The following is a 25,903-nucleotide window of genomic DNA, read 5'->3' on the forward strand; positions in this document are numbered from 1 at the left end:
GTGGCAACAGCCTGGCTCGGGTGGAAGTCAGGTTTTCTAACTCTCGTAGATGCTCCATACCTGGATTGTCTGGTAATCGGAAGCATCGATCCCTTTCACGGTAACCTCTCGGAAGACTCGTGGCTCCAGTTCCTCTTTGGTGAGGTCACAGTGATAAATGATACCTAGAAGGAAGCGGAAGTCCTGGGTTAGTTCACAGACTCACTGGATAGGAGGGGGGGCGACGAGGGTCACACGGCACAGCCAGATGCCATGAAGAGCGAGGGAGGAGCATCAGCGAGGGACCGCGGTATTCTCTGCTGCTGAGTAAGGGTCCCCGCGCCAAGACAGCTGAGAACGGCCCAGTGCAGGGGGTGCTATGAGTGTTCCCTCCTCCTCATCGCCACCACTTCGGGCCTTCCTTCTTACACCTGTAACCTTCGAGGACATTTTAGAAGGTTCCACAGCATTCTGTTGAGTATGAGAAGAGGCACAAAAATGTCACGGTGGAAACTTTACAGGTCGTGCCTATGCCAGGTCGCTTAGGAGTGCAGGTCAAAGAAAACGGGGAACTTCATGAAAGGCCATTTCACCTTCGAGGTGAGTACGACAAAAAACTCAAAACAATTCGCCCACAGTCAACAGCCAGTCAGGGTCTCGTGCTGGGAAATGTGGGGCTCCAGATACCCAATGGCCACCCGTCGGCGGACACACATGTGGATAGCAATCAGGGACTCAAGATGGCCAGGTACCATTTTCGAGTTACTTTTAAAATTCTGATCATCCCATTAACTGTGTGCAGCACAAATTAATGAATACACACCAAGAATGTCAGCTTATTTAATCCCTAATTAAAATTCCATTTCCTGAATTTAATGCTATTACACTCTAACATGGAAGAACTCGATCAAAGAAACAATAAGTAAGATGAGATGTTACTATTTGGAAACAATGACACTGGGGTGGTTTATGAAACAGAATTAGTCATTCACAGCGGCTGGTGTGGAAACAAACCGCCCACACGATACTTTAAACATATGCTATCAAATATATGAAAAATCAACGCAGTGATCCCAATACTTGCTGGAAAACTAGAAACTAAAATGGTACTCCCACAGGGCACATTCGAATTGATGGATCATGTATTATAAGGGTGGTTTGCTTTCTTCTCAACTCCTCTGTGCATGTGGTTCATGAGCAGATGAGAAACAACACTCTGCACCCCCAATACGTTTACATTCATTAGTAGCACGACTGCTGATCTCTATGAATGCCATCGCAAGTCTCATGCTTACAGACAAATTATTTTAAGGTACTGTAACAGGAAGTATGATCAATATCGACAGAAAGAAGATAAGTAATATGACCAAAGTACTGCCTTTCCTAGTTTAAGTCATACTTGGATATCTGTTGAAATATGTCTTTGTACAGCAAGTAGTTCCAAACTACACTCTGGGTATACATTTTTGGGGTGGGGGGAGGCATACATTCTAATGTACCAAATACTGAATAGTGTCCTTGTCTAGATGAATGTAATCATGAGGGTGAGGCTATTTTCAGAGATATGTTAATTCTAGATCAGTATGTACTTGCCCCCTTCCTCAAAACACACAAAAATCTGAATCTTAAAAAAAAAAAAAAAAAAGTGAAGAAAAAAACCAAGCTGGGACCACCAAACAACTAACAAAAAAGACTGCAGACAAGCAGGTGCCATTTGAGCCCGACTCACCTTGGACCACAGCAGCCTGCACCTCAGCCAATGACACGGGCCCAGGCAGCCAGCACTCCCACCTGTGACAGGTGCTCCGTCAATGACCTTACACAAGCCACCAAAATACTAAAAGACAAATTCCTCTGTGAAAGACCATGAATTGGAAATGTACTCTAAATGCCTGTTCATCCAGAAGAACTAAGACATCACATCCTCTAACAGCAGAATGAAGTAAGTAGACAAAAGGCTCTGGCTACTATGCAGGGAAAGGGTGCCAAGAACCCGACTTCTGCCCTTCTGTTCTGCACCAAAGTGGCACCATGGAGGAGGCTGGGTTAAACCTGAACGTACACGGCTTAACACATTTGATCAATACTTTCTCTTTACAGATCCATCTGGGTTAGCCTGGATGAGCCCATCACACATTCACATAATGTGAATCCCTATTATCTAATGATGCTTGTGTCCTGTCTGATTTGGCTTGCTAAGTCCAAGGGAGGTGGGTTTGGAGAAGACACCTTAGAACCGTAAACTGGAGAGGACTAGTCAGGCGATCTCTAGGAAATTAATTTCCATGTTTAAGGGGTGAAGACAGAACTGGGTAATGGAAGTCCCTTAAGGCCAGAGGAGGTGTCTGGACTTGAGGAGTCGGGTCTCCTGATGAAAACAGTGGTTTAACAAAGCCCTATTAGTAACAGGAAGAAGGCAGGGATGATCGGCTCATATAGTCCCAATAATCCAAAATAAATGTAAGGAGGTAAAAGAAATGGGAGTGGGAATTAAGAGGAAAGGAGAAACTCTGGGAGAGACTGTGAAAGAAAAATCAGAGGACTTAAAAACTGGGTATGTACAGAGAAGGCAAAATAACTTTTTTCTAAAAGATGATCCATACAGACCCACCTGGGTGGCTTTTAATGTTTTTAAAAGAAAAAACCTAAATGGAAACTAAAACAAGTCTTAAAAATGTTTGCCCTCCTTGGTATTTACACAAAGGAGTTGAAAAGTTATGTCCACACAAAAATCTGCACAGGGATATTTATAGCTGCTTTATTTGTAACTGCTAAAACTGGGAAGCTTCCAAGATGTCCTTCAGAAGATGAATGTGTAAATAAACCTTGGTACATCCAGACAATGGGATATTATTCAGGGTTAAAAGAAATAAGCTATTGAGCCCTTAAAAAGCTATGGAGGAAATGTAAATGCCTAGTACTAAGTGAAAGAAGCCAATACCATATGATTCCAACCATAAGATATTCTGCAAAAAGACAAAACCGTGGAAACAGTAAACAGATCAGACGTTGCCAGGGGTTAGGGGGAGGAGAGAGGTAAACAGAGGGAGCATGGAGGATTTTTAGGGCAGTGAAGAGATCCCATAGGATACTATAATGATGGATACATGTCATTACAGATTTGTCCAAACCCACAGAATGTGCAACAGCAAGGGTCAACCTTAATGTAAACTAGGGACTCTGGGTGATTACGATGTGTCAACGTAGGTTCATCAATTGTACCAACTGTCCACTCTGGTGGGGATGCTGATAATGGGGGAGGCTGTGATGTGGGGACAGGGGTATACTGGAAATCTCTGGTACCTTCTCCTCGATTTTGCTGTGAACCTAAAACTGTTCTAAAAAATTAAATCTTACATTTTTTCATTTTCTGCCTTTCTCAGTCTGGCAGAGGCTTCTTTGCTCATCCCTGTTTCCCAGAGCCATGCACCTGGGACTTGCTATACTGGATTATTACAAGGTGTGAGTCTGTCTGGACTTAGACAACCCTCTGAGGTTCCATGAATACAGAATTAATCAGCTCAACCACTAAGTGGTTTGGGCCACAGGGAATAAGTGCATCGTGTTCCAAATTGCCCTGGCTGCTCGTGGTCGCCCAAGTTCAACCCTTGGTCAACCAAGTTCAAGTTCAAGGTACAAAAGTCTAAATAGCCTGGGTTCAAGACACAGTCTTCACTGTGTGCCTCCATGGGAAACAAGGTGAGCTGGCACCCACCGGCCAGATGCACACGTCCTAACAGCCGGAGCTGGAGTTATTGTTGGCCCCGAGGCTTTGCTTAGAATTTGGTATCTGTTGTTTACTGCAGTAGTAGACAGCTAACCTTCAGAGACCAGGGAGAGACAGCCTCTGGTACGTATGTGCCTAGATGTATATATACACGCACTGATAGTTTCTTGCTTTTGAGAGATCTAGTTTAATGCTCTGATGGCTATTTTTACTTTGGACCAGCAGGCCTGAGTCTAGAAGCCCTGTTCTCTGGTTTTAGATCTAAAAAACTGCATTAAAGGGAAAAAAGAGAAAGACTAAGGCAAAATGAGTAAGACAAGAAAAAGGGGAAGAACAAAGCATTACGACAACAAATTAGAGCTTGTTTAGAAACTGCCTGGCAATACAGAACTTTGCAACTTTTCAAACTTCACAGCCATAACAGTCACAGAGAGTGTTTCGTTGCTTGGCATGGAACCCGTCCCTCTACACTAGGTCAGTGAGCCCTTTCTTGCCCAGGTAATGAGGAGCTTGTTCTTGAGTCACACAGAGTCCTTGCAGGAGGTTTATAGGCCCGTAGGGACACTGGCTTTTGTTAAGAATAGGTGAGTCACCCCTATCCTGTTCTCCTCATTGCCCTTTATCCACTTAAACTGTTTAAGCTATGGAATTTTCAAAGTAAAAACTCTGGAACCAGGGAGGAGTCAAGATGGCGGAGAAGTAGCAGGCTGAGACTACTTCAGGTAGCAGGAGATCAGCTAGATAGATTATCTGAAGATTGCAGACACCTACAAATCCAATGGGAGATAGAAGAGAAGAACAGCAATTCTAGAAACAGAAAATCAACCACTTTCTGAAAGGTAGGACTGGCGGAGAAGTGAATCCAAAGCAGGGGGAGGATGGACCATGGTGGGAGGGGCCGGCTCCTGGCAAGCAGCGGAGCAACGGAGCACAAAATCAGGACTTTTGAGAGTCTGTTCCGCTGAGGGACATTGCTCCAGAGGCTTATCTGGGGTGGGGCCCACGCAGGGTCAGCGTGGCCTCAGGTCCCGCAGGGTCACAGAAGGACTGGGGATGTCTGAGGGTCGCAGAGCTTGCAGGTGTTGGAACGGGGAAGCCGGCTGCAGAGACGGAGCCAAGGAGTGAGCTCACAGCTCGGGATTGCCTTGAAACGGTTGCAGGCTCGGTGGGCTCGGAGCGCGGCCGGAGGCCAGGGTGACGGGAGTAATTGGGTGCACTGAGGAGTGGGGCCCCGGGCTCTCGGCTCCTCCGGGCCGGAGACTGGGAGGCCGCCATCTTCATTCCCGTCCTCTGGGACTCTACGGAAAGTGCTCAGGGAACAAAGACTCTGGAAAGCAAACCCGAGTGGATTACTCAGCCTGGCCCCTGGTAAGGGCGGTGCAATTCTGCCTCGGGCAAAGACACTTGAGAATCACTACAATAGGCCCCTCCACCAGAAGATCAACAAGAAATCCAGCCAGGACCAAGTTCACCTACCAAGGAGTGCAGTTTCAATACCAAGGAAAGCAGCGGAATTCCAGAGGAGGAGAAAGCAAAGCAGGGAACTCCTGGCTTTCTCCCCATGATTCTTTAGCCTTGCAGTTAATTTAATTTTTTTTTCTTTTTCAATTTTTTTTCTCTTCTTCTGCTATTTTTTTAACTTTTACCCTTTTCTTTTTAACGTTTTCTAACTAGTTTATCTAATATATATATATATATTTTTTTTTTCTTTATTATATTTTTTCTTTATTCGTTTTCTTTTATTTTTTTTCTTTCTGAACCTCTTTTTATCCCCTTTCTCCCCCCTCACGATTTGGAATCTCTTCTGATTTGGTTAAAGCATATTTTCCTGGGGTTGTTGCCACCCATTTAGTATTTTACTTGCTCCTTCATGTACTCTTATCTGGACAAAATGACAAGGCGGAAAAATTCACCACAAAAAAAAGAACAAGAGGCAGTACCAAAGGCTAGGGACCTAATCAATACAGACATTGGTAATATGTCAGATCAAGAGTTCAGAATGACAATTCTCAAGGTGTTAGCCGGGCTTGAAAAAGGCATGGAAGATATTAGAGAAACCCTCTCCGGAGAGATAAAAGCCCTTTCTGGAGAAATAAAAGAACTAAAATCTAATCAAGTTGAAATAAAAAAAGCTATTAATGAGGTGCAATAAAAAATGGAGGCTCTCACTGCTAGAATAAATGAGGCAGAAGAAAGAATTAGCGATATAGAAGACCAAATGACAGAGAATAAAGAAGCTGAGCAAAAGAGGGACAAACAGCTACTGGACCACGAGGGGAGAATTTGAGAGATAAGTGACACCATAAGATGAAACAACATTAGAATAATTGGGATTCCAGAAGAAGAGGAAACAGAGAGGGGAGCAGAAGGTATATTGGAGAGAATTATTGGAGAGAATTTCCCCAATATGGCAAAGGGAACAAGCACCAAAATCCAGGAGGTGCAGAGAACCCCCCTCAATATCAATAAGAATAGGTCCACACCCTGTCAACTAATAGTAAAATTTACAAGTCTTAGCGACAAAGAGAAAATCCTGAAAGCAGCCCGGGAAAAGAAGTCTGTAACATACAATGGTAAAAACAATAGATTGGCAGCAGACTTATCCACAGAGACCTGGCAGGCCAGAAAGAGCTGGCATGATATATTCAGAGCACTAAACGAGAAAAACATGCAGCCAAGAATACTATATCCAGCTAGGCTATCATTGAAAATAGAGGAGAGATTAAAAGCTTCCAGGACAAGCAAAAACTGAAAGAACTGGCAAACACCAAACCAGCTCTACAGGAAATATTGAAAGGGGTCCTCTAAGCAAAGAGAAGACCCTAAAAGTAGGAGATCAGAAAGGAATAGAGACAATATACAATAACAGTCACCTTACAGGCAATACAATGGCACTAAATTCATATCTCCTAATAGTTACCCTGAGTGTTAATGGGCTAAATGCCCCAATCAAAAGACACAGGGTATCAGAATGGATCAAAAAACAAAACCCATCTATATGTTGCCTACAAGAAACTCATCTTAAACCCGAAGACACCTCCAGATTTAAAGTGAGGGGGTGGAAAAGAATTTACCATGCTAATGGACATCAGAAGAAAGCAGGAGTGGCAATCCTTATATCAGATCAATTAGATTTTAAGCCAAAGACTATAATAAGAGATGAGGAAGGACACTATATCATACTCAAAGGAACTGTCCAACAAGAAGATCTAACAATTTGAAATATCTACGCCCCTAACGTGGGAGCAGCCAACTATATAAACCAATTAATCACAAAATCAAAGAAACACATCGACAATAATACAATAATAGTAGGGGACTTTAACACTCCCCTCACTGAAATGGACAGATCATCCAAGCAAAAGATCAACAAGGAAATTAAGGCCTTAAATGACACACTGGACCAGATGGACATCACGATATATTCAGAACATTTCATCCCAAAGCAACAGAATACACATTCTTCTCTAGTGCACATGGAACATTCTCCAGAATAGATCACATTCTCGGTCCTAAATCAGGTCTCAACAGGAATCAAAAGATTGGAATCATTCCCTGCATATTTTCAGACCACACTGCTCTGAAGCTAGAACTCAATCACAAGAGGAAATCTGGAAAGAACCCAAATACATGGAGACTAAACAGCATCCTTCTAAAGAATGAATGGGTCAACCAGGAAAGTAAAGAATTGAAAAAAATCATGGAAACAAATGATAATGAAAATACAACGGTTCAAAATCTGTGGGACACAACAAAGGCAGTCCTGAGAGGAAAATATATAGCAGTACAAGCCTTTCTCAAGAAACAAGAAAGGTCTCAGGTACACAACCTAACCCTATACCTAAAGGAGCTGGAGAAAGAACAAGAAAGAAACCCTACACGCAGCAGGAGAAGAGAAATCATAAAGATCAGAGCAGAAATCGATGAAATAGAAACCAAAAATACAATAGAACAAATCAACGAAACGAGGAGCTGGTTCTTTGAAAGAATTAATAAGATTGATAAACCCCTGGCCAGACTTATCAAAAAGAAAAGAGAAAGGACCCAAATAAGTAAAATCATGAATGAAAGAGGAGAGATCACAACGAACACCAAAGAAATACAGACAATTATAAGAACATACTATGAGCAACTCTGCGCCAACAAATTTGACAATCTGGAAGAAATGGATGCATTCCTAGAGACATATAAACTACCACAACTGAACCAGGAAGAAATAGAAAGCCTGAACAGACCCATAACCAGTAAGGAGATTGAAACAGTCATCAAAAACCTCCAAACAAACAAAAGCCCAGGGCCAGACGGCTTCCCGGGGGAATTCTACCAAACATTTAAAGAAGAACTAATTCCTATTCTCCTGAAACTGTTCCAAAAAATAGAAATGGAAGGAAAACTTCCAAACTCATTTTATGAGGCCAGCATCACCTTGATCCCAAAACCAGACAAGGATCCCATCAAAAAAGAGAACTACAGACCAATATCCTTGATGAACACAGATGCAAAAATTCTCACCAAAATACTAGCCAATAGGATTCCACAGTACATTAAAAGGATTATTCACCACGACCAAGTGGGATTTATTCCAGGGCTGCAAGGTTGGTTCAACATCTGCAAATCAATCAATGTGATACAACACATTAATAAAAGAAAGATCAAGAACTATATGATACTCTCAATGATCTGATGCTGAAAAAGCATTTGACAAAGTACAACATCCCTTCCTGATCAAAACTCTTCAAAGTGTAGGGATAGAGGGCACATACCTCAATATCAGCAAAGTCATCTATGAAAAACCCACCGCAAATATCATTCTCAATGGAGAAAAACTGAAAGCTTTTCCGCTAAGGTCAGGAACACGGCAGGGATGTCCATTATCACCACTGCCATTCAACATAAGTACTAGAAGTCCTAGCCTCAGCAATCAGACAACAAAAGGAAATTAAAGGCATCCAAATCGGCAAAGAAGAAGTCAAACTATCACTCTTTGCAGATGATATGATACTATATGTGGAAAACCCAAAAGACTCCACTCCAAAACTGCTAGAACTTGTACAGGAATTCAGTAAAGTGTCAGGATATAAAATCAATGCACAGAAATCAGTTGCATTTCTCTACAACAATAATAAGAGAGAAGAAAGAGAAATTAAGGAGTCTATCCCATTTACAATTGCACCCAAAACTATCAGATACCTAGGAATAAACCTAACCAAAGAGGCTAAGAATCTATACACAGAAAACTATAAAGTACTCATGAAAGAAATTGAGGAAGACACAAAGAAATGGAAAAATGTTCCATGCTCTTGGATTGGAAGAATAAATATTGTGAAAATGTCTATGCTACCTAAGGCAATCTACATATTTAATGCAATTCCTATCAAAGTACCATCCATTTTTTTCAAAGAAATGGAACAAATAATCCTAAAATTTATATGGAACCAGAAAAGACCTCGAGTAGCCAAAGGAATATTGAAAAAGAAAGCCAAAGTTGGTGGCATCACAATTCCGGACTTCAAGCTCTATTACAAAGCTGTCATCATCAAGACAGCATGGTACTGGCACAAAAACAGACACATAGATCAATGGAACAGAATAGAGAGCCCAGAAATAGACCCGCAACTCTATGGTCAACTAATCTTCGACAAAGCAGGAAAGAATGTCCAATGGAAAAAAGACAGCCTCTTCAATAAATGGTGTTGGGAAAATTGGACAGCCACATGCAGAAAAATGAAATTGGACCATTTCTTTATACCACACATGAAAATAGACTCAAAATGGATGAAGGACCTCAATGTGAGAAAGGAATCGATCAAAATCCTTGAGGAGAACACAGGTAGTAACCTCTTCGACCTCAGCTGCAGCAACATCTTCCTAGGAACATCGCCAAAGGCAAGGGAAGCAAGGGCAAAAATGAACTATTGTGATTTCATCAAGATCAAAAGCTTTTGCACGGCAAAGGAAACAGTTAACAAAACCAAAAGATAACTGACAGAATGGGAGAAGATATTTGCAAATGACATATCAGATAAAGGGCTAGTGTCCAAAATCTATAAAGAACTTATCAAACTCAACACCTAAAGAACAAATAATCCAATCAAGAAATGGGCAGAAGACATGAACAGACATTTCTGCAAAGACATCCAGATGGCCAACAGACACATGAAAAAGTGCTCCACATCACTCGGCATCAGGGAAATACAAATCAAAACCACAATGAGATACCACCTCACACCAGTCAGAATGGCTAAAATTAACAAGTCAGGAAATGACAGATGCTGGTGAGGATGCAGAGAAAGGGGAACCCTCCTACACTGTTGGTGGGAATGCAAGCTGGTGCAACCACTCTGGAAAACAGCATGGAGGTTCCTCAAAATGTTGAAAATAGAGCTACCCTATGACCCAGCAATTGCACTGCTGGGTATTTACCCTAAAGATACAAACGTAGTGATCCGAAGGGGCACGTGCATCCGAATGTTTATAGCAGCAATGTTTACAATAGCCAAACTATGGAAAGAACCTAGATGTCCATCAACAGACGAATGGATAAAGAAGATGTGGTATATATACACAATGGAATACTATGCGGCCATCAAAAGAAATGAAATCTTGCCATTTGCGACGACGTGGATGGAACTAGAGGGTATCATGCTTAGCGAAATAAGTCAATTGGAGAGGGACAGCTACCATGTGATCTCCCTGGTATGAGGGAGTGGAGATGCGGCATTGGGGGTTGAGGGGGTAGGAGGTTTAATGAAACAGGATGGGATTGGGAGGGAGACAAACCATAGGTGACTCTTAATCTCACAAAACAAACTGAGGGTTGCTGGGGGGAGGGGGGTTTGGGCGTGGGGGTGGGGTTATGGACCCTGGGGAGGGTATGTGCTGTGGTGAGTGCTGTGGTGTGTGTAGACCTGGCAATCACAGACCTGTACCCCTGGGGATAAAAATAAATTATATGTTTATAAAAAATAAAAAATTTAAAAAAAAAGAAAAAAAAAAACAACTCTGGAACCAGTATAAGTTAGGGAAATAAATGGTGAACCCAAACAGCAGTGGGTTCAGAACGATAATCTGAAAGAAATGGATTTTTCTCGGTTCCTGTCCACTGGCTGCCACTGATCCCCAGGGCAGAAGGGACATGGCATAGGACCGCCCGACATGGGATTCCTGACCTGTCAGTTTCTAACTCCTGGTGCTGGGCATGGTTTCTACAGGGCTGTGGGCACTTTCCCCAGACCCTCTGGGTCCTCTGAAGGGCGCAGGGGAAAGTAGAGCTGGCCGGCATTCTGGATCTACCATCAGACCTACTTACAGAAGAATATCACTCTCTTGGTTTCAATAGCACCGACAGGAAGCTGTCATGCCATTAAGATTCCTCATGATTGGCTGCTGTGTCACTCTCTCTCTCTCTCATACACACACACACACAAGTAGATGAGGTGTTGCCGCCACCTGGCTGAATCCCATGATGAAAGAGCCACTTCGGCACCTGCCTAGCTCTCTCCCCTATGTCTGCCGACTGTGCTGGGACCAGTGATTGCCACAAAGCCAGTCGGGACAAAAGGGCAATGCAAGAGCTTGAAAAACAAATGAGGGAAGTGCAGAAATGTTTTCAGCCAGACTGCTCTTAAGATAGGGTCTGCTTGGTCAACATCAAGCTGCCGATGGAGCCAGACTCCCGGGACAGATCAGGGTATGTGTGTGGCTTTGGTGACAACAAAATCCGGGCAGCTAAGTGGAGAAGCAGGAAAAACCAAAACCACAAAATGAATGTGATCAACTGAAAAAAAGTTACAGAGAGAACTGTTTGCTTTGGGCAAAATTAACCCATACCACGGAACACAGTATCGTAACTTCTAAGCATGGCTTTTTTTTTTTTTTTTTTCTTTTCTTTTCCCTTGAAACAAGAAACATATTTTCTCTATATGATGTAAGACTACACTTTTAGAATTATATTTTAATTCAGTTTAACAACAGCACAAATTATTCTCAGTCTGTTTTAGAAAACAGGTTTTTCATGTCAGATGAGACTATAGATTTTTCTTTTATGCTTTTAGTTACTCTGCACTGTGTGTATCCTGATCTGTACAACCAAAGGCTGAATCTCAGGTTCTACGTGTTCACACTAATTTTTTACATCACCCTAGAAGACCAGTTGGTCCTGTACCCAGAAGAGAGACTCAGGATATAAGATGAATGAGTGTGCCGTTTTAGGCTTTCACATTTCCCTGTGTTCTAAGCATCTGTTTTACTGTTTTATTCCCATTATGTAATTTTGGCTATACTACAGTGTATGGGATTTTCAGTAACACAGCATTCCATTTCCATTTCCCAAAAGAAACCCAAACATTAGTCTGATTTTTCAGCTGAGTAACACTGGTGAAAAGACTCTCACCTGGAGATAAAAAGGAAGTAAACTGATAAAAGATTTCGGTGTCCTTCTTCTGACCGCTGTACCCCACAATGCTGCCGACTTCCAGGGGGAAGGTCTTGAGGAGAGCACCGGTGGCCAGGTCGTGAAGCTGCAGAATGTTCCTCACGTCATGAAGGTAGCATAACACCAAAAAGTTAGACCTCACGCAAGCGACCCATTCTGAAAAGGTAAGGACAGATAAAAGCTAACATGGCTTTGAAAGTAGTGAAAAGCAGACGTTACTTCACCGAAAAACACTTCTTTAACTCTCCATTGTGCTATGCAGCAATGAGACTTGCAAAGTGATTTTATAACTGGATGTAATCATGCATCTAGTTCCAGCATACTCCTTTAATAAATTATTACTGTCATGTCCAGAGGAAACAAAATATTCTACAGAATATTTTGTGATACAAATAATCCTGCCTACTTATTTTGGGCCCAGTATCATGGTATAGGAGGTAGAACCATGTCTGTCAGGGCTGTTTTTCCAACAAAAATATATAGCACCCCAGGTATGTGCCAGATATCCTGCAAAGTCCTGGAGAAACAGGCAGTCCGATGATGTCACTTCTGCCCTTAAGATACAATCATATGGGGCGCCTGGGTGGCTCAGTGGGTTAAAGCCTCTGCCTTCGGCTCGGGTCATGGTCTCAGGGTCCTGGGATTGAGCCCCGCACCGGGTTCTCTCTGCTCAGCGGGGAGCCTGCTTCCCGCCCCCCGTCTCTGCCTGCCTCTCTACTTGTGATCTCTCTCTGTCAAATAAATAAATAAAATCTTAAAAAAAAAAAAAAAAAAGAGGGGCGCCTGGGTGGCTCAGTGGGTTAAAGCCACTGCTTTCGGCTCAGGTCATGATCCCAGGGTCCTGGGATCGAGCCCCACATAGGGCTCTCTGCTCGGCAGGAGGCCTGCTTCTCTTCCTCTCTCTCTCTCTCTCTCTCTGCCTGCCTCTCTGCCTACTTGTGATCTCTATCTGTCAAATAAATAAAATCTTTAAAAAAAAAAAAAGATACAATCATATAAAAATACAAGTAATAACATGCAAGCAGAGGTAAGTGATAGGCTGGTTGGGGACCCAAAACACACAAAAGCCCTTAGGCAAGCGCTGAACTGCACATTGAGTGCAGGGGTGCGAGGGGACGGGTGCCTAGGGTGGTATCAGAGACAGGACAGTCAGAGCTGGGAATGGAGAGAGAGAAAAGGAATACGAACGACCAGCAGGGAGGGAGGGAGGGAGACTGGTAAAGAGAACAAGTGAGACATCCATTTCGAAAAAGACAAAAAGTTGCTCAGTGGTGGGTGGGAGGAGAGGGTGGTGGCGTGCAAGGGATCTGGTGAGCTGGACAGGGGAGGTTAGTGCTCACTGAGCCATTACAGGAGAGGTACTGTTTGCACTGAAGGATGACATGAACAAAGATGATAGCAACGAAGGATGCAGAACAGTGGGGGGTCTACAGAAGGAGGGAGGGGAGGCGAGGAAGAACACTACTGCCATCGTTAGCCAGTCAAACCACATCAAGCTGGAACAAAGTCTAGGGAGGGAAGAAAAAAAACACCATTTCCCAGAAGAATCATCAGGACGTGGTAACTGTGGGGATATGGACAGTAAGGCAGAGAGAGGAGTCCTCCTCAACTCCCGGGATTGCGATGAGGTCAGGAATGGTGCTATCAGTGACAGAGCCAGGACAGGAGGTGAGGGGGCTGATGGGGAGAGGAGAAAGAGGAAGGCCAGGCCCAGAGCACTACCTGTTCTGATGTGTGCGGGATCAGCCTGAGGTAAGGACAGCCCCCGCCCCAACCCCACTCCACTCCCCCTGGAGGAAGAGATGCATGTAAGGACATGTAAGATGCATGTAAGTACATGTAAGGACAGGGTGACAGGCAATGTAGCTCCAACGTGTGGAAAAGACAAGCCTTTCATGCTGTGGGGTGTGGTGGGGGGAGGGTCCCGACACCTATTCTTACAACCCAAAAGAAACTAGCGGCTCATGCTTATAAGATTATTAATAATCAATATGAACAAGACATCGGCCAGAGGGAACTCCTGAGGATCACCCGGGACCTCTGTGGTGCTGAGTTGTCTGGATTACCACAGCAAGCTTTTCCGCCAAATTAGGACAGAAGAACTCTTACATCTAAAAGTAATTTGCTCATTGTCCAATGCAATTTGTTTAAAGTGCCTCAATCAAGCAATATATTTCAGGTGGCCTTAATGTTTTAAAGAAAGTACAGGGGAAAACTGAAGTAAATTATTTCTGTCAAAGAATAATCACTCTGTGTTAACTATGAGCATGTCAGAATTATAAAACAGATGGAGTGAATAAGGAAAAGACAAGGTGATTTGTCGACTGTCATTAATAAAAGCTCTGACTTTATGGCTGCACTTTATGACTCATCTCTGGTTTTTATTCTCCATAGGGCATTCTGTGCTAATGATATATAGCAAATGCAAGAGCGCTTCTCTCTGAATTGATGAGTTCTGGTGAATATTGAAGGTTTCCTTTTTCTAAAGAACTTATAACCTTAGAGAAGAAAGATTGTAAAGATATATCACATCCCCCCAAATCTCTAAGCATCGATTTGCATCTCATTCGATGTACAAGTGAAAGAGAATGTCACCTTAAGACATAAGTAGAACCACTTCCTCAGGACTTTAAAGGCAGAAAACTCACATGTTTGGGGAGATGCTTCTATCTCCGACAGCTCCCTATATAAGGATCACTGGTGCAACCTGACTTGCTCCTGAAAAACACCCAGGCCACCTACATGAAGACTTATGCCACTAAAGGCTCACCTGGACCCACCAAATATGATGGGGCAAAATTCATGTGGCACTTAGGAAGCACTCACTGAATGCTGGCTCTTGCCACCCTTGGAGGGGATATTCTGTCTCGGTTTGGCTTGAAGCCACCAGGCTACTGAAGTCACTACAAACCAGATTCCTCATACGAAGATGTTGAAGGAAATGGCCAAAACCGTGTTCCTTGGCTCATGGATCCCTCATCCAAAGATAAATGAGGGTCAGGCGGTGAATGAAGATTCTGAGGAGGCAGGTGGAGAAATGTCCTTGAAGAGAGCCCCTGCCATGTTCTGCCCCCACCAATCCTCCCCCCGCCCAAGGGAGAAGCCCAGCTTATGAAAGAGCCAAACCTGAGAAGCTAAAAGGACTATGACCGAACATCTAGAAGCCAGAGGAAGGGCCTGGGATACACTGCTGCCTCAGAGTTCCAGAGTTGGGTTTTGCAGGAAAGAGCAGGCATGGGGTTTGTCTTGGGTCCTGTCCTAAAGAACTTCCCAGAAGGATGTGGAGACCTCAGTAGAGAAGAAAGGGGTGGAGTGCACTCAGACGCCCAAGGGCTGAGGAGAATCTCAGGCAAACACCCACAGTAGTGCTTCTTCCAGGGCCAAGAGAACTGCAGAAACAAGGGCCCAGCAGGAAGCTCTCCCTGAGACAGTCCGTCGTCTGTCCTTTCCCTTCTACCCCTATGCAAGGCCAGGTTTAATGTGCCAAGCACAGGGCATACTGCCTTGAGCTAAGGGGGAAAGAATCCCCTACTTTTCTTGGATGTGAACCTGGACCTGATTCTAGTACTTGTGCTTTAATTCACTGAAAGTCACAGCAAGAACTGCCTTATCAGACAGGGCCACTCTGCAGATCTCAAAAGGAACTGTTTTCCTAATTTTGTATCTTATACCTTCACAATTTGGGATAGCGCTAGATTTTACCCTATTCAACCCATCAGCACAAGTTCACATCCTACAAGTAAAGTCTTCCTTGGCTTGAGGGTACCAGACTCTCCTTTTGTATAAAAAATGGTAGCAAACTTCGCGGGTCTTAGTCTCATCAAATTACCTTTCAAGCAATGAATAATTTATAAAGCAGCATATCATTTTTGGAAAATCACAGAGAAAATGAGTAAGAGGGAACTTAGGGGCACTCTGAAACAATTGCTTAAGGGAGGTTCTCAAGAGGTTAATGTAGCTCCGTGCACATATGAAGTTTCAGTGACATCTGACAACAGTCTCTTCTTTTCCAATGAGAGGACTGTAGATCCACTCCGAAATCTACAACAGGTATAATACAAACAGCCAAAGGTTATTCAAAAGCCTAAAAGCTAAGGATTCTGATCTAAATGGTTTACTACACAGAGAGGCAACTGTATTAAAGTGTATTAAAGCAACAATACACTACCGCTGGAAGCCTGGATTCATACTCCACAATTTTCTGAAGACCCTGCGTGACGTCGTACTAACCACACAGATGCTGCTCAGACACTTCGCTCTCGATGACTGAAGGCTTAAGGCTCTTTACCTTGTAACCAGTCTCCAGAGAATGAGAGTGTACCAGTTTTTGGCCTTCTCACTAAAAACAAAAGCACACAGTGTTCCAGTAGCACGGGATCTTACCTAAGACATCCTTCTCGTGCTCAGGAACAAGCACTTTCCACTTCGACTCCTCGGGATCTGTGAAGTCGATGTTGATCAGGCGATAGTTAGGCGAATGGCGATTTGTCTTGAACGTGAACACCGTCCCCTCATTGGTCACATAGTCATATTCTCCTTCAAAGTTGTCGATCAGTTTTACCCACTTCAGGATTCCTGGTGAGAGACCAAAGATCCCTGTCACCTCTCCTGTGCTAAAAACAGTGTGGTTTATTTATGTGTATGGAAGGGAGGACAGAAAAGTATGTCCATGGAACACAGAGCAGACACAGTATTTGGAAGATCTAAGGCTTGAGACAGCAAGGACAAGTACAGGTGAATTTTAAGGTTTTTAAAAATGTGAAGAAATTTTTTTCCTGAAAACCCCGGCAATGAAGGAGACTGAAGGCCTCTCCTCTAAGCATCCTGCCTCATGTAATCTGGGAAATCCTCCTCTACCTGAGTGTGTCTCCTATTGGAACACTACCTTCCACCTCAACTGCCACCATACCATTCCACATCTTCATCAGTTCCCTCTGGGTCTTCTGGCAGTGGCTCTCCCCCAGGATGATTTCACACGCGTGCACACACACAGATACACACAAGACACACACACACACACAGAGATGATATCATAACACACACATACACACACACAACCAGGGTTGATTTTACACTAAATGCCACTTATAAAATAAAAAATATAAATTAAAAAAAAAAAAACACCAGGAAGACATCTATTTCACAATGTGACCGACACAGATGTTCAGAATACCTTTCAAAAGTTTTATAAACAAATGAGCTCTATGATTTCTAAACTACTGACAGGCAATGCCAGATCTTAGCTACTCTCTAACTAATCTCCTACCTTAAATTTCTCAGTGAAACTGCTAATTGGGAGTTTGTTTATATTCCTTGAGTCTTTCAAGGCTATTTTACATGATCTCATTCATCTCCATAGCATAATATCTTATATGATTTTTTTGTTGAATTAAATTTATCAAGAAAAATATACTCTGATAGTAGAAAGAGGGGTTTGGTTTTTTTTTTGAGACATAACTGAATTAAAACCCCAGCTCAACTATTTAATGGTGTGACCTTGAGTAATCTCTTTATCCTCCCCTTAGCTTCATTTTCCTCAACTGTAAACTAGGAAGAGGAAGTTTATTCAAAAATTATTATAAAGTGACTACTAATACCTACCCACAACAAAAACTCAATAAATATTACGTTAAAACAAATGACTAGAATTAAAATAATAAGCAGTTAAACAAAAGCCATAGCTTTCTTATATGCCAGCAATAACCAGTTAGAAAACATGGGATGAGGACGGCCCTCTTTTAGAGCAGAAGCAAAATTAATACTTAGGGAGGCAGGGCACCTGGGTGGCTCAGTTGGTTAAGTGACTGCCTTCGGCTCAGGTTATGATCTTGGAGTCCCAGGATCTAGTCCCACATTGGGCTCCCTGCTCAGCAGGGAGTCTGCTTCTGCCTCTGACCCTCCCCCCGTCATGTTCTCTCATTCTCTTTCAAATAAATAAATAAAATCTTAAAAAAAAAAAAAAAGGAATGCACTTAACATGAAATGTGGAATCTATATGAAGAAGGCTCTAAAACTTCCCTAAGGCATCCTAAAAGCAACAACAAAAAAATACCCTGAATAACTGGAAACACATACCGTTATCTCTAGATGGGAAGACTCAGTATTTCAAAGGTGCAAATAATCCCAAAGGAAATCTATAACTTTAACATAATTCCAATCAAAATTCAGTTGAGAGTTTTAGGGAATTTGACAACATCATTCTAAAGAGAGAAGAGGAAGCAGGCCCCCTGCCGAGCAGAGAGCCCAACGCAAACCTCCATCCTAGGACCCTGAGATCATGACCCGAGCTGAAGGCAGAAGCTTAACCCACTGAGCCACCCAGAAGTCCTTTTAGCAATGCTTTTTACTTTAAAGTCTACTTTGATATTTAGACAGCTATGTGATTCTCATGGTAACATTTTAGGCTGATTGTCCTCTGCAAAATGATCCCAATTGTGTTATCATTTCTGAAAAGATTTTCTTTCCCAGGTCTCTTCACCACTCATGCTTTCCACTTCTTGGTGGGCTACATTCCAGGTAATTTCCTTATATTCATATTCTAATTCATTAATTCTCTCTTCAGCTGTGTCTAATTTCTTCAACCTAATAACTAGATTTTTTAATGTTAATAACCACATTCCTTATTTGCAGAAATTCTACTTAGTCTTCTTCCAGTCTGGTCATTCTTTATGATATGTCATTTCCTGCTCATACTTCCAAGCTTCTTGTTTGCTTATTTTTATAAAAGCAGAATCACATTATTTATTTTTAAAAGTATATTTAATTTACTTATTTTACATTAGGAATGGGATAAGTCCACTCTGCTACTTCTGGTTGTTCTATTGCTCATGCTGGTGATTTTGTCTGATTTGTGACTTTTTCTTTTTTAAAAGGTTTTATTTATTTATTTGACAGAGAGAGAGATCATGAATAGGCAGAGAGGCAGGCAGGGGGTGGGGGAGCAGGCTCTCTGCTAAGCAGAGATCCTGATGCGGGGTTCGATCCCAGTACCCTGAGACCATGACCTGAGCCAAAGGCAGAGGCTTAATCCACTGAGCCACCCAGGCACTCCTGTGACTTTTTTCTTTAATTTGAGATTTTTGACTGTGAAATGATTTCCCCTGAAACATTATATGTGGCAATTCGTGGAGGCCTGGTTAAAGTGGCACTCCTCCAGAGAAGACTTCCATTTGGCTTCCATTTGCCTATTGGGAGGCAATGAACCTGGGAACCCTTTACGTTAAATTCTTGGCATGAGGACTTTTGGACCTCAGAGGAGCAATCCAGACAACTGTACCCACATCAGTCTTCTTCATGTTTTAGGAGAATTCACATGCTGCTGCTCCCTCTCCCTCACTAGTGCGAAGGTAAAGGCAGGCAGGTTTTCCTCCTCTCCTCACTCCCCATTTCCCCGCTCCCAGGTTTATTTCTTAATCACCATTACATTGACAGTATCCCTTATTAGACTTTCCAACATGGAGAACCAGAGGCTTTATCCTCCATCCCCTTGCCCTAGGTGGCCATCAGATGGGAACTCAACTCCCAAAGCCCAGGAGGAACATCCCAGAACAACCCAGGATTCCTGCTTTCATTTTGTCTTTGGTCTCTATGGTTTCTCTTGTTTTGTGTACCAATTTAGCAATATATTTAGAAAGATACTTTATAAACTTCTTACAGCATTTCAGTTATTTCAACTGGGAGGTTACTCAGAATATATAATCTGCTAAACTCCTTCAAAGAGAAATCCTTACAATTAATTTTTATAAAGATTAAGCTGTGCGTTCAAATTATAATTTTTTTTTTTTTTTTAGTGACAAACTGCTAATCTCAAAAGCAGGTAACCAAAGCTAACTTCATTTTTTAATTTACAGAAAACAATGCTTTAAAAGGGGAAAAAAAAACCAAAAAATATTCCTTAGAAGAGTAACTAAATAACTAAAAAATTAGTGGGTAATGTAAAAATTGCAGACAATCAGAAAGGTACATTTGTTTATAGTAAGAATGATGAATCAGAATTTTCTGGACTATGACATTTGTAGACATAAGAGTTTTGGCTCAGGAAAATGTCAGATTCCTTAAATGTTCCCCTGACAATAAAACATTTCCTGATGTGCAACCTTTATTTCTCAAAGTAACCATCTTAGGGTTTCTACCTGAAAAGGTCTTGCAGCCATTGTAGTGATATTTATTATGACCCTAGCCACCCCACTCCCAACACAAAAAGTCACTGAAACATCTACCAAAGGCACAGTAGACATTTCCTTCAACTATCTCTATATAATCAGAGGAGCCTGAAGATGTGGCACATTTGTTTTAAATAATCAAGGCTCCAGTGAACACCAAAACAACAGAGTTTGTGGTCGTTATCTACCATCAAATTCCGGAGTATTAACCTCAGTCATTAATAAATACTACAAGTCATAAATTCATTCAAATATGAGTTATGTGGCTGGATTTATACAAAGGTGGTTCAGAGTACTGGCCCACATGGGGCAGCACGTTTAAAATGGAGCTCAAAATCCTTCTGCTCTCCTGAGCTCCTTGCTCCTCAGGGCTTTGGCATGAAATAATTCAAGAGAAATGGTATTTCAGTTGAACAATGGGGCTCACTCAGTTTTGTTATTCACAAGTCAGAACTCTATTGATTTAAATGGAACACAGAAAAATTACTTTTAAAAAAGAGACATGGCTTAACTCCCAAACATCTCGGTTTTTTGCCAACCTTTTCTTAGATTCTTTTCTCTGTAAGTGACATTATTCACTCTGAAGCCAAAAGAATCCAATTCCCAAACTTCTTCACATTAAAGTTAAAATTACTTTTTATAGACCTGATTCTTGGTTGGGGAATGATTTGTTTACTGAGTGAAGATTAGCTTAAAATAATTCATCTTATGCTTTCCCTAGAGCAAAGTCATTACTTTTATTGCTTTCTTTGAAAATGCATGGTATTAACTATGTTTCACAGAAAATTTTCGTAAGCTCTCTAGCAACAGGAGCTAAAAAGTGCTTTTATACTTTATGAAACACTATGTAACAACATAAACAAATGGAAAGTGTGGTCTTGCTCTAAAACCGAAGGTGGGGGAAGGTGGCTGTTCTGGTCTGACAACAACTTTCCACCTCCCCTGCCTCACAATGATGATTAGAACATGGGCTTGGGTCTATCAGCTGACCTGAGTCTGAATCTTTACCTCAGGAAAGTGAACTGGCCTCACATCCCAGGCTCCTGGGGATAACAACATGTGCTCCTCAGAGGTTGTTGAGAAGGCTACCTGAATTCTCGACACTCTTTGCTCAGAATTTGGCACACAGAAAATGTTAAACAGTCAATACTTACTACTATTCCAAATAATCCCAGCGTTCTTCAAATGACAAAAATAAGCCAAATGTGGCTTCTGAACAGCCTGATTTGCTAATAGTGAACTTTAAAATCTAATTTCCATCTGTCACAACACACAGCTATTTTCCTAGAAAAAGCCCTTAAAATCACTCATTTTAAAATTAGTGAAAATACTAATTTTATCACTACTACTTTTTTTAACTTCAAAATCCATGTCTTGCTTATTTTTATGCTATCTTTTGATGTTCCAATTCTTTCTGCCCTTCTTGCATTCCCTCTCTGAAACGCACTCTTGTTTCTAATGACTCCCTGTCTCCCAGAGAGGCCCTCCTCCCCTGTTCGTCTGGCTCTTCACATTCAGCTGAGCTTGCTACACTTCGGACAAGTCCTTTGTTTCAAGTTTCTTAAATGTTTATCTCCCCCTTTCCACTCCACCCCCAAAAGACACCCCAACCCCACAAGGCATGACCCGTGGAGTCACTATGGTCCCAGCTACCTAGAAACAAGAGGTGTACCCTGTGTTAGCCAGAGATGGCTAAAGGAGCCATTTAGGTGTCTGATGAATACTGAGCTCTTTTTATTTTTACATGTAATCTGGAGTGTAGATGCATTTCTTATTCAGAAGAAAGCCAATTTCTTTAATGACATGGAAGTACTAAAACAACATGCTGAGTGCTAGAAACTTCATCAGCCTAGAAGGCTCAAACTTTCAGCAGAAAAGGAAAAAGCAGAGAGACAGGTTGGTTAAAGTCTGGATGAAGTAAGGGTGAGGTGGTATTTCCTTACGAAGATCAATGATGTCTGCACCACCTGTCTTTTTTGCCGAAGGCTTCGTTAATGCTGCAATAGGGAGCAAAGACCACTTTGGGCCTGTCTGGAGGACGGTGACGTTCGTGCCAGGAGTAGTTATGTCACTAACAAGGATTTCAGGCTCTGATAGATGTTTTCACCTAATAATTGCTTCCTAAAGATTCTACTTAAAAACCTCTAATACAAATTTAAATTCATTCAGAACTGGGCCAAATGGTCAGAGTCTCTTTTGTTGGCCACCCTATAAAAGATGAAATGAAGTCTCTGACCTTTCACAGAAAAATTGAAAGAACCAAAAAGAGAGGGAACAACAACAACAACAAAAAACCAGAGGGGAGCAGGAAGGAGCTGAGTGTTTTCAATTCCAGAGCTGTCCTACTTCTGAGCCTGGGCCTGTGTGCCAGGTCACAGCACCGCTGCGCCCTGAAATTGGACCCAGCAGGTGGGGAGCACACCAGGGGAGGAAGAACAGCACGGAGCGGGGTGCTGCTATGTCCTGCTATGTGTCTGCTTCCAAACTAAACAGGTAACATTTATAAAATCCTGCATTTCAGACTGAAACATATGTATCTGTTGACAGTGTGAAGACAACAGAAGCAATCGAAATTAAAGTCGTAGTCTCATACTTTTCCAATAAAACTATTCAGAAATGTACATTAACTATATTGAACACTAAGATAAATTTGTATAAGAGAATGTTGAAAACCATCGCTTATATTTTCAGGGTATAAGTTAAATTTTAATGAAAATTTTTAAAGTCCAAATATATGAAAAAAGAACAGATCTAAGGCCTGATGTTTAACAGTCATAGAGAAAATATGTGAAAATTTATTCCCAATTTAGTTGATATGAAGTAACTCTACATACTACTGACCGTGGAACAGTGCAAGGGTTAGGAACACCATCCCCTGCAGAGTCAAAAATCCACGTATACTTTTACCTCCCTCAAAACTTTACTCCTGGACCATTGTCGACTGGAAGCTTTCCTGACAACACCACCGGTCAATTAGCATATATTTTGTATGTTATATGTATTATATTCAGTATCCTTACAATAACATAAGCTACAGGGAAGTGACCACTAAAAAATCATAAGAGAAAATACCTTTACAGTTTAATACTGTATTTATTATCAAGAAAAGGAAAAATCCGTGTATACATGGATATGCAAAGGTCAAATTAGGGCTGTTCAAGGACCAACTGCATATTCAAAATAGGATAATAAACTTACAAACAAAATACATATATAATTCAAAAAACTATTAAGAAAAGTAGAGAAAATATAACTAAGAAAATCTAGACACGGATCATTTTCTTCCAAGGTTCAGAATGATTAATTTCAACTAATCTACAGGCATCAATCACATAAAGAATCACAGGAGTCAAGACTCAGCTGTCTTTTCTACTGCAGAATGGTTAAATTATCATGCCAGCCTGGGGTCCTAAGTGGTTTCCTCATTTTTGGTCTTAAACAAGGAACAGACAAAGAGAAGCAAAAATCTCCTGCTTGTACAATATACAAGACTGGAGAAACATGGTCTTACCTACTCATCATTCTCAGAGTTTAACAGAGGATAAAAATTCAACTAAAAAAAATTTAGGTGGCCAGAAAAGTGAAGATTCAAAATGCTTCCAAGAAAATTTAACAGTTACTGATGGAAGTTGGCTTATAAAGCAGGGCCCTCTGAGCACCAGGAGCCACAAAGGGCTAATGATATTCAAGACAAGCTGGAACCCACCTTCTATGAGTCTATGTTAAAGGAAAAAAATTATCTCACACTTGTTAAAATGGTAAAGAAGATTGTATTTAGGACTGCTGAGATAGGTGTCAAGACTATCACAATAAGAGAGAGAGATCAGACTTAACTCCAAATACAAAAAAGACAGCTGGGGATTTATAGCCAATGAGCAGAACGGACAGAGGGGTAGTCACTGAGAGGACACATGGAGTAGAGGATTTCTTGTGAAACTGACCCAAGAATATTCTTGGTGAGGGCAGGTCAAAGTCATCAGCATGTGGGGGACAGTGGTGGGGGAGGGGAGGGGTGAGGAATTTGACCAGATACCAAGGGTGATCAGATATGGAGGGTAGGGGATTCTCTCTAAATTGATGTAGTGAGATTCTTGTTACAACTAAGCTATGTTGGTCCAATGAGAGAGGAGGCCAAGGAACCAAGGTTGAGGCCTAGTTAGGAAGAGAACTTAGGGAAGCCTGAGTAAAATCTGGTCAAGGACCGAGTCCTTATTATCTGTCAGGTACTGCTCTAGGTGCTGGGCAATCCGGAAAGCAAGACAGACCTGATCTCATGCAGCTCACAAATACTCAAAAGTGTTATTATTGTTTTTGTTTCATTTTTGTATGGAGAGAAAAAGAAATCAGAATTTGGCAAAAGAGAACAGTCAACTGTAGAAGGAAAGGCGTCAACCGAAGGCATGAGAAAATGTGCTTACGGCTAAGACAAAAATCTCTCCTTCCCCGAAGTAAGTAGAGAGCAACTCAGAACATGTCTCCAGCAGTCGGCGCCAAAGGGGGTGCGATGTTCTTTGGAGAGCACCTCCTTGGCAGTTTTGAACACCTAGGAAATCACATATATGCCTAGTGCTGTTTCTACACAGTGGTGAATGAGGTGAGTCAGAGGACTCACCTAGACATAAAGGTCAGGAAAGGAGCAGCCAACCACTCTGATTGCAGTTCTGGGGAAAAGCTATGGTCCACAGTTTGTAACAGAAATCATTCTCAAGCGAAAATACTGCAGATGTAAATGGTGGAAAGGAGGTTCTCCAAGGAGAGATCCGGCTAACAGAGTGGCAAGATGGTCAGCAGGTTGGAGAAGAAAAATTGGAATTTACAAGACAAATGTAAATGACAAAGGAATCCAGTTTCACAGGGAACTCCTTTAACTCTCAAGGCTCTAGGATTTTTTTTTCCCATCCTGTATTTTTGTAGTTTTGTTTTCTCTGTGTCCTGTTTTTTCTATGATATTGTATAGCCATCAGCCACTTTTTTGTGCTTTTTGTGATTCTCATTTCAAAATGCACAGGGGAAGAAGATTTTCTTGGGAGGCAAAGTTGACAGAAAAGTTAAAAAGTGCTACCTAAGTAAAATTATTTAGTTTTCCTGACAAGCAATTCAGCGATGCCCTAATAAATGAAGAATTAATTTGCATGAAAATGCTGATCATTTCCCCTGCCTTTAAGGCAAGAAAGATTAAAATCATAGCAGAAAGGCTTTAGGTTAAATTTCAGCAATATAAAATGAAAGATTTCATAACAGATTTAGTTTTTGGTCACTGGCTCTTCAAGTTTAACTCATCTAATATTTAACTAGCACATTTAGCATTTCAGTTAAATATTAGTTATTATTCCCCTCGTTTAAAAAATATAACAAACATGGAACAGGTAAGGAAATAGCAAGAAAAAGATCTCTGGCATATAAACCCCCAAAATTTCAATTATCAACCTGTAAAAATTAGACACCTCCCCACACAGTCTTGCACTTAGAGACACACCTATTTATGTTTTTGTTAATGAAAGGACATTTTTTTTTATTATGAATCTGGTTTTGCAGGAAACAAGTCAATACTAAGATCTGTGTTTAGAGCAGCTTTGATACGGAAGGTTAACTATTTATTCT

The 25,903-nt window shown here is 41.7% G+C and overlaps 1 protein-coding gene across 2 annotated transcripts in view; it reads right to left on the reverse strand.

Moving 5' to 3' along the window:
• The window catches only part of PREP (prolyl endopeptidase), a 119,803-nt gene that overhangs the window by 40,456 nt on the left and 53,444 nt on the right, over positions 1 to 25,903 (reverse strand). For both annotated transcript variants that reach the window (XM_047732078.1, XM_047732079.1), the window contains exons 8-10: positions 16,524 to 16,715; positions 12,099 to 12,296; positions 61 to 164 (exon numbers count right to left, since the gene is read on the reverse strand). In XM_047732078.1, coding sequence (XP_047588034.1) covers positions 61 to 164; positions 12,099 to 12,296; positions 16,524 to 16,715 — 494 coding nt within the window. The remainder of the gene's footprint in view (positions 1 to 60; positions 165 to 12,098; positions 12,297 to 16,523; positions 16,716 to 25,903) is intronic.

This window comes from Lutra lutra, chromosome 6 (assembly GCF_902655055.1).
Source record: "Lutra lutra chromosome 6, mLutLut1.2, whole genome shotgun sequence".
Taxonomy (NCBI): Eukaryota; Metazoa; Chordata; class Mammalia; order Carnivora; family Mustelidae; genus Lutra; species Lutra lutra.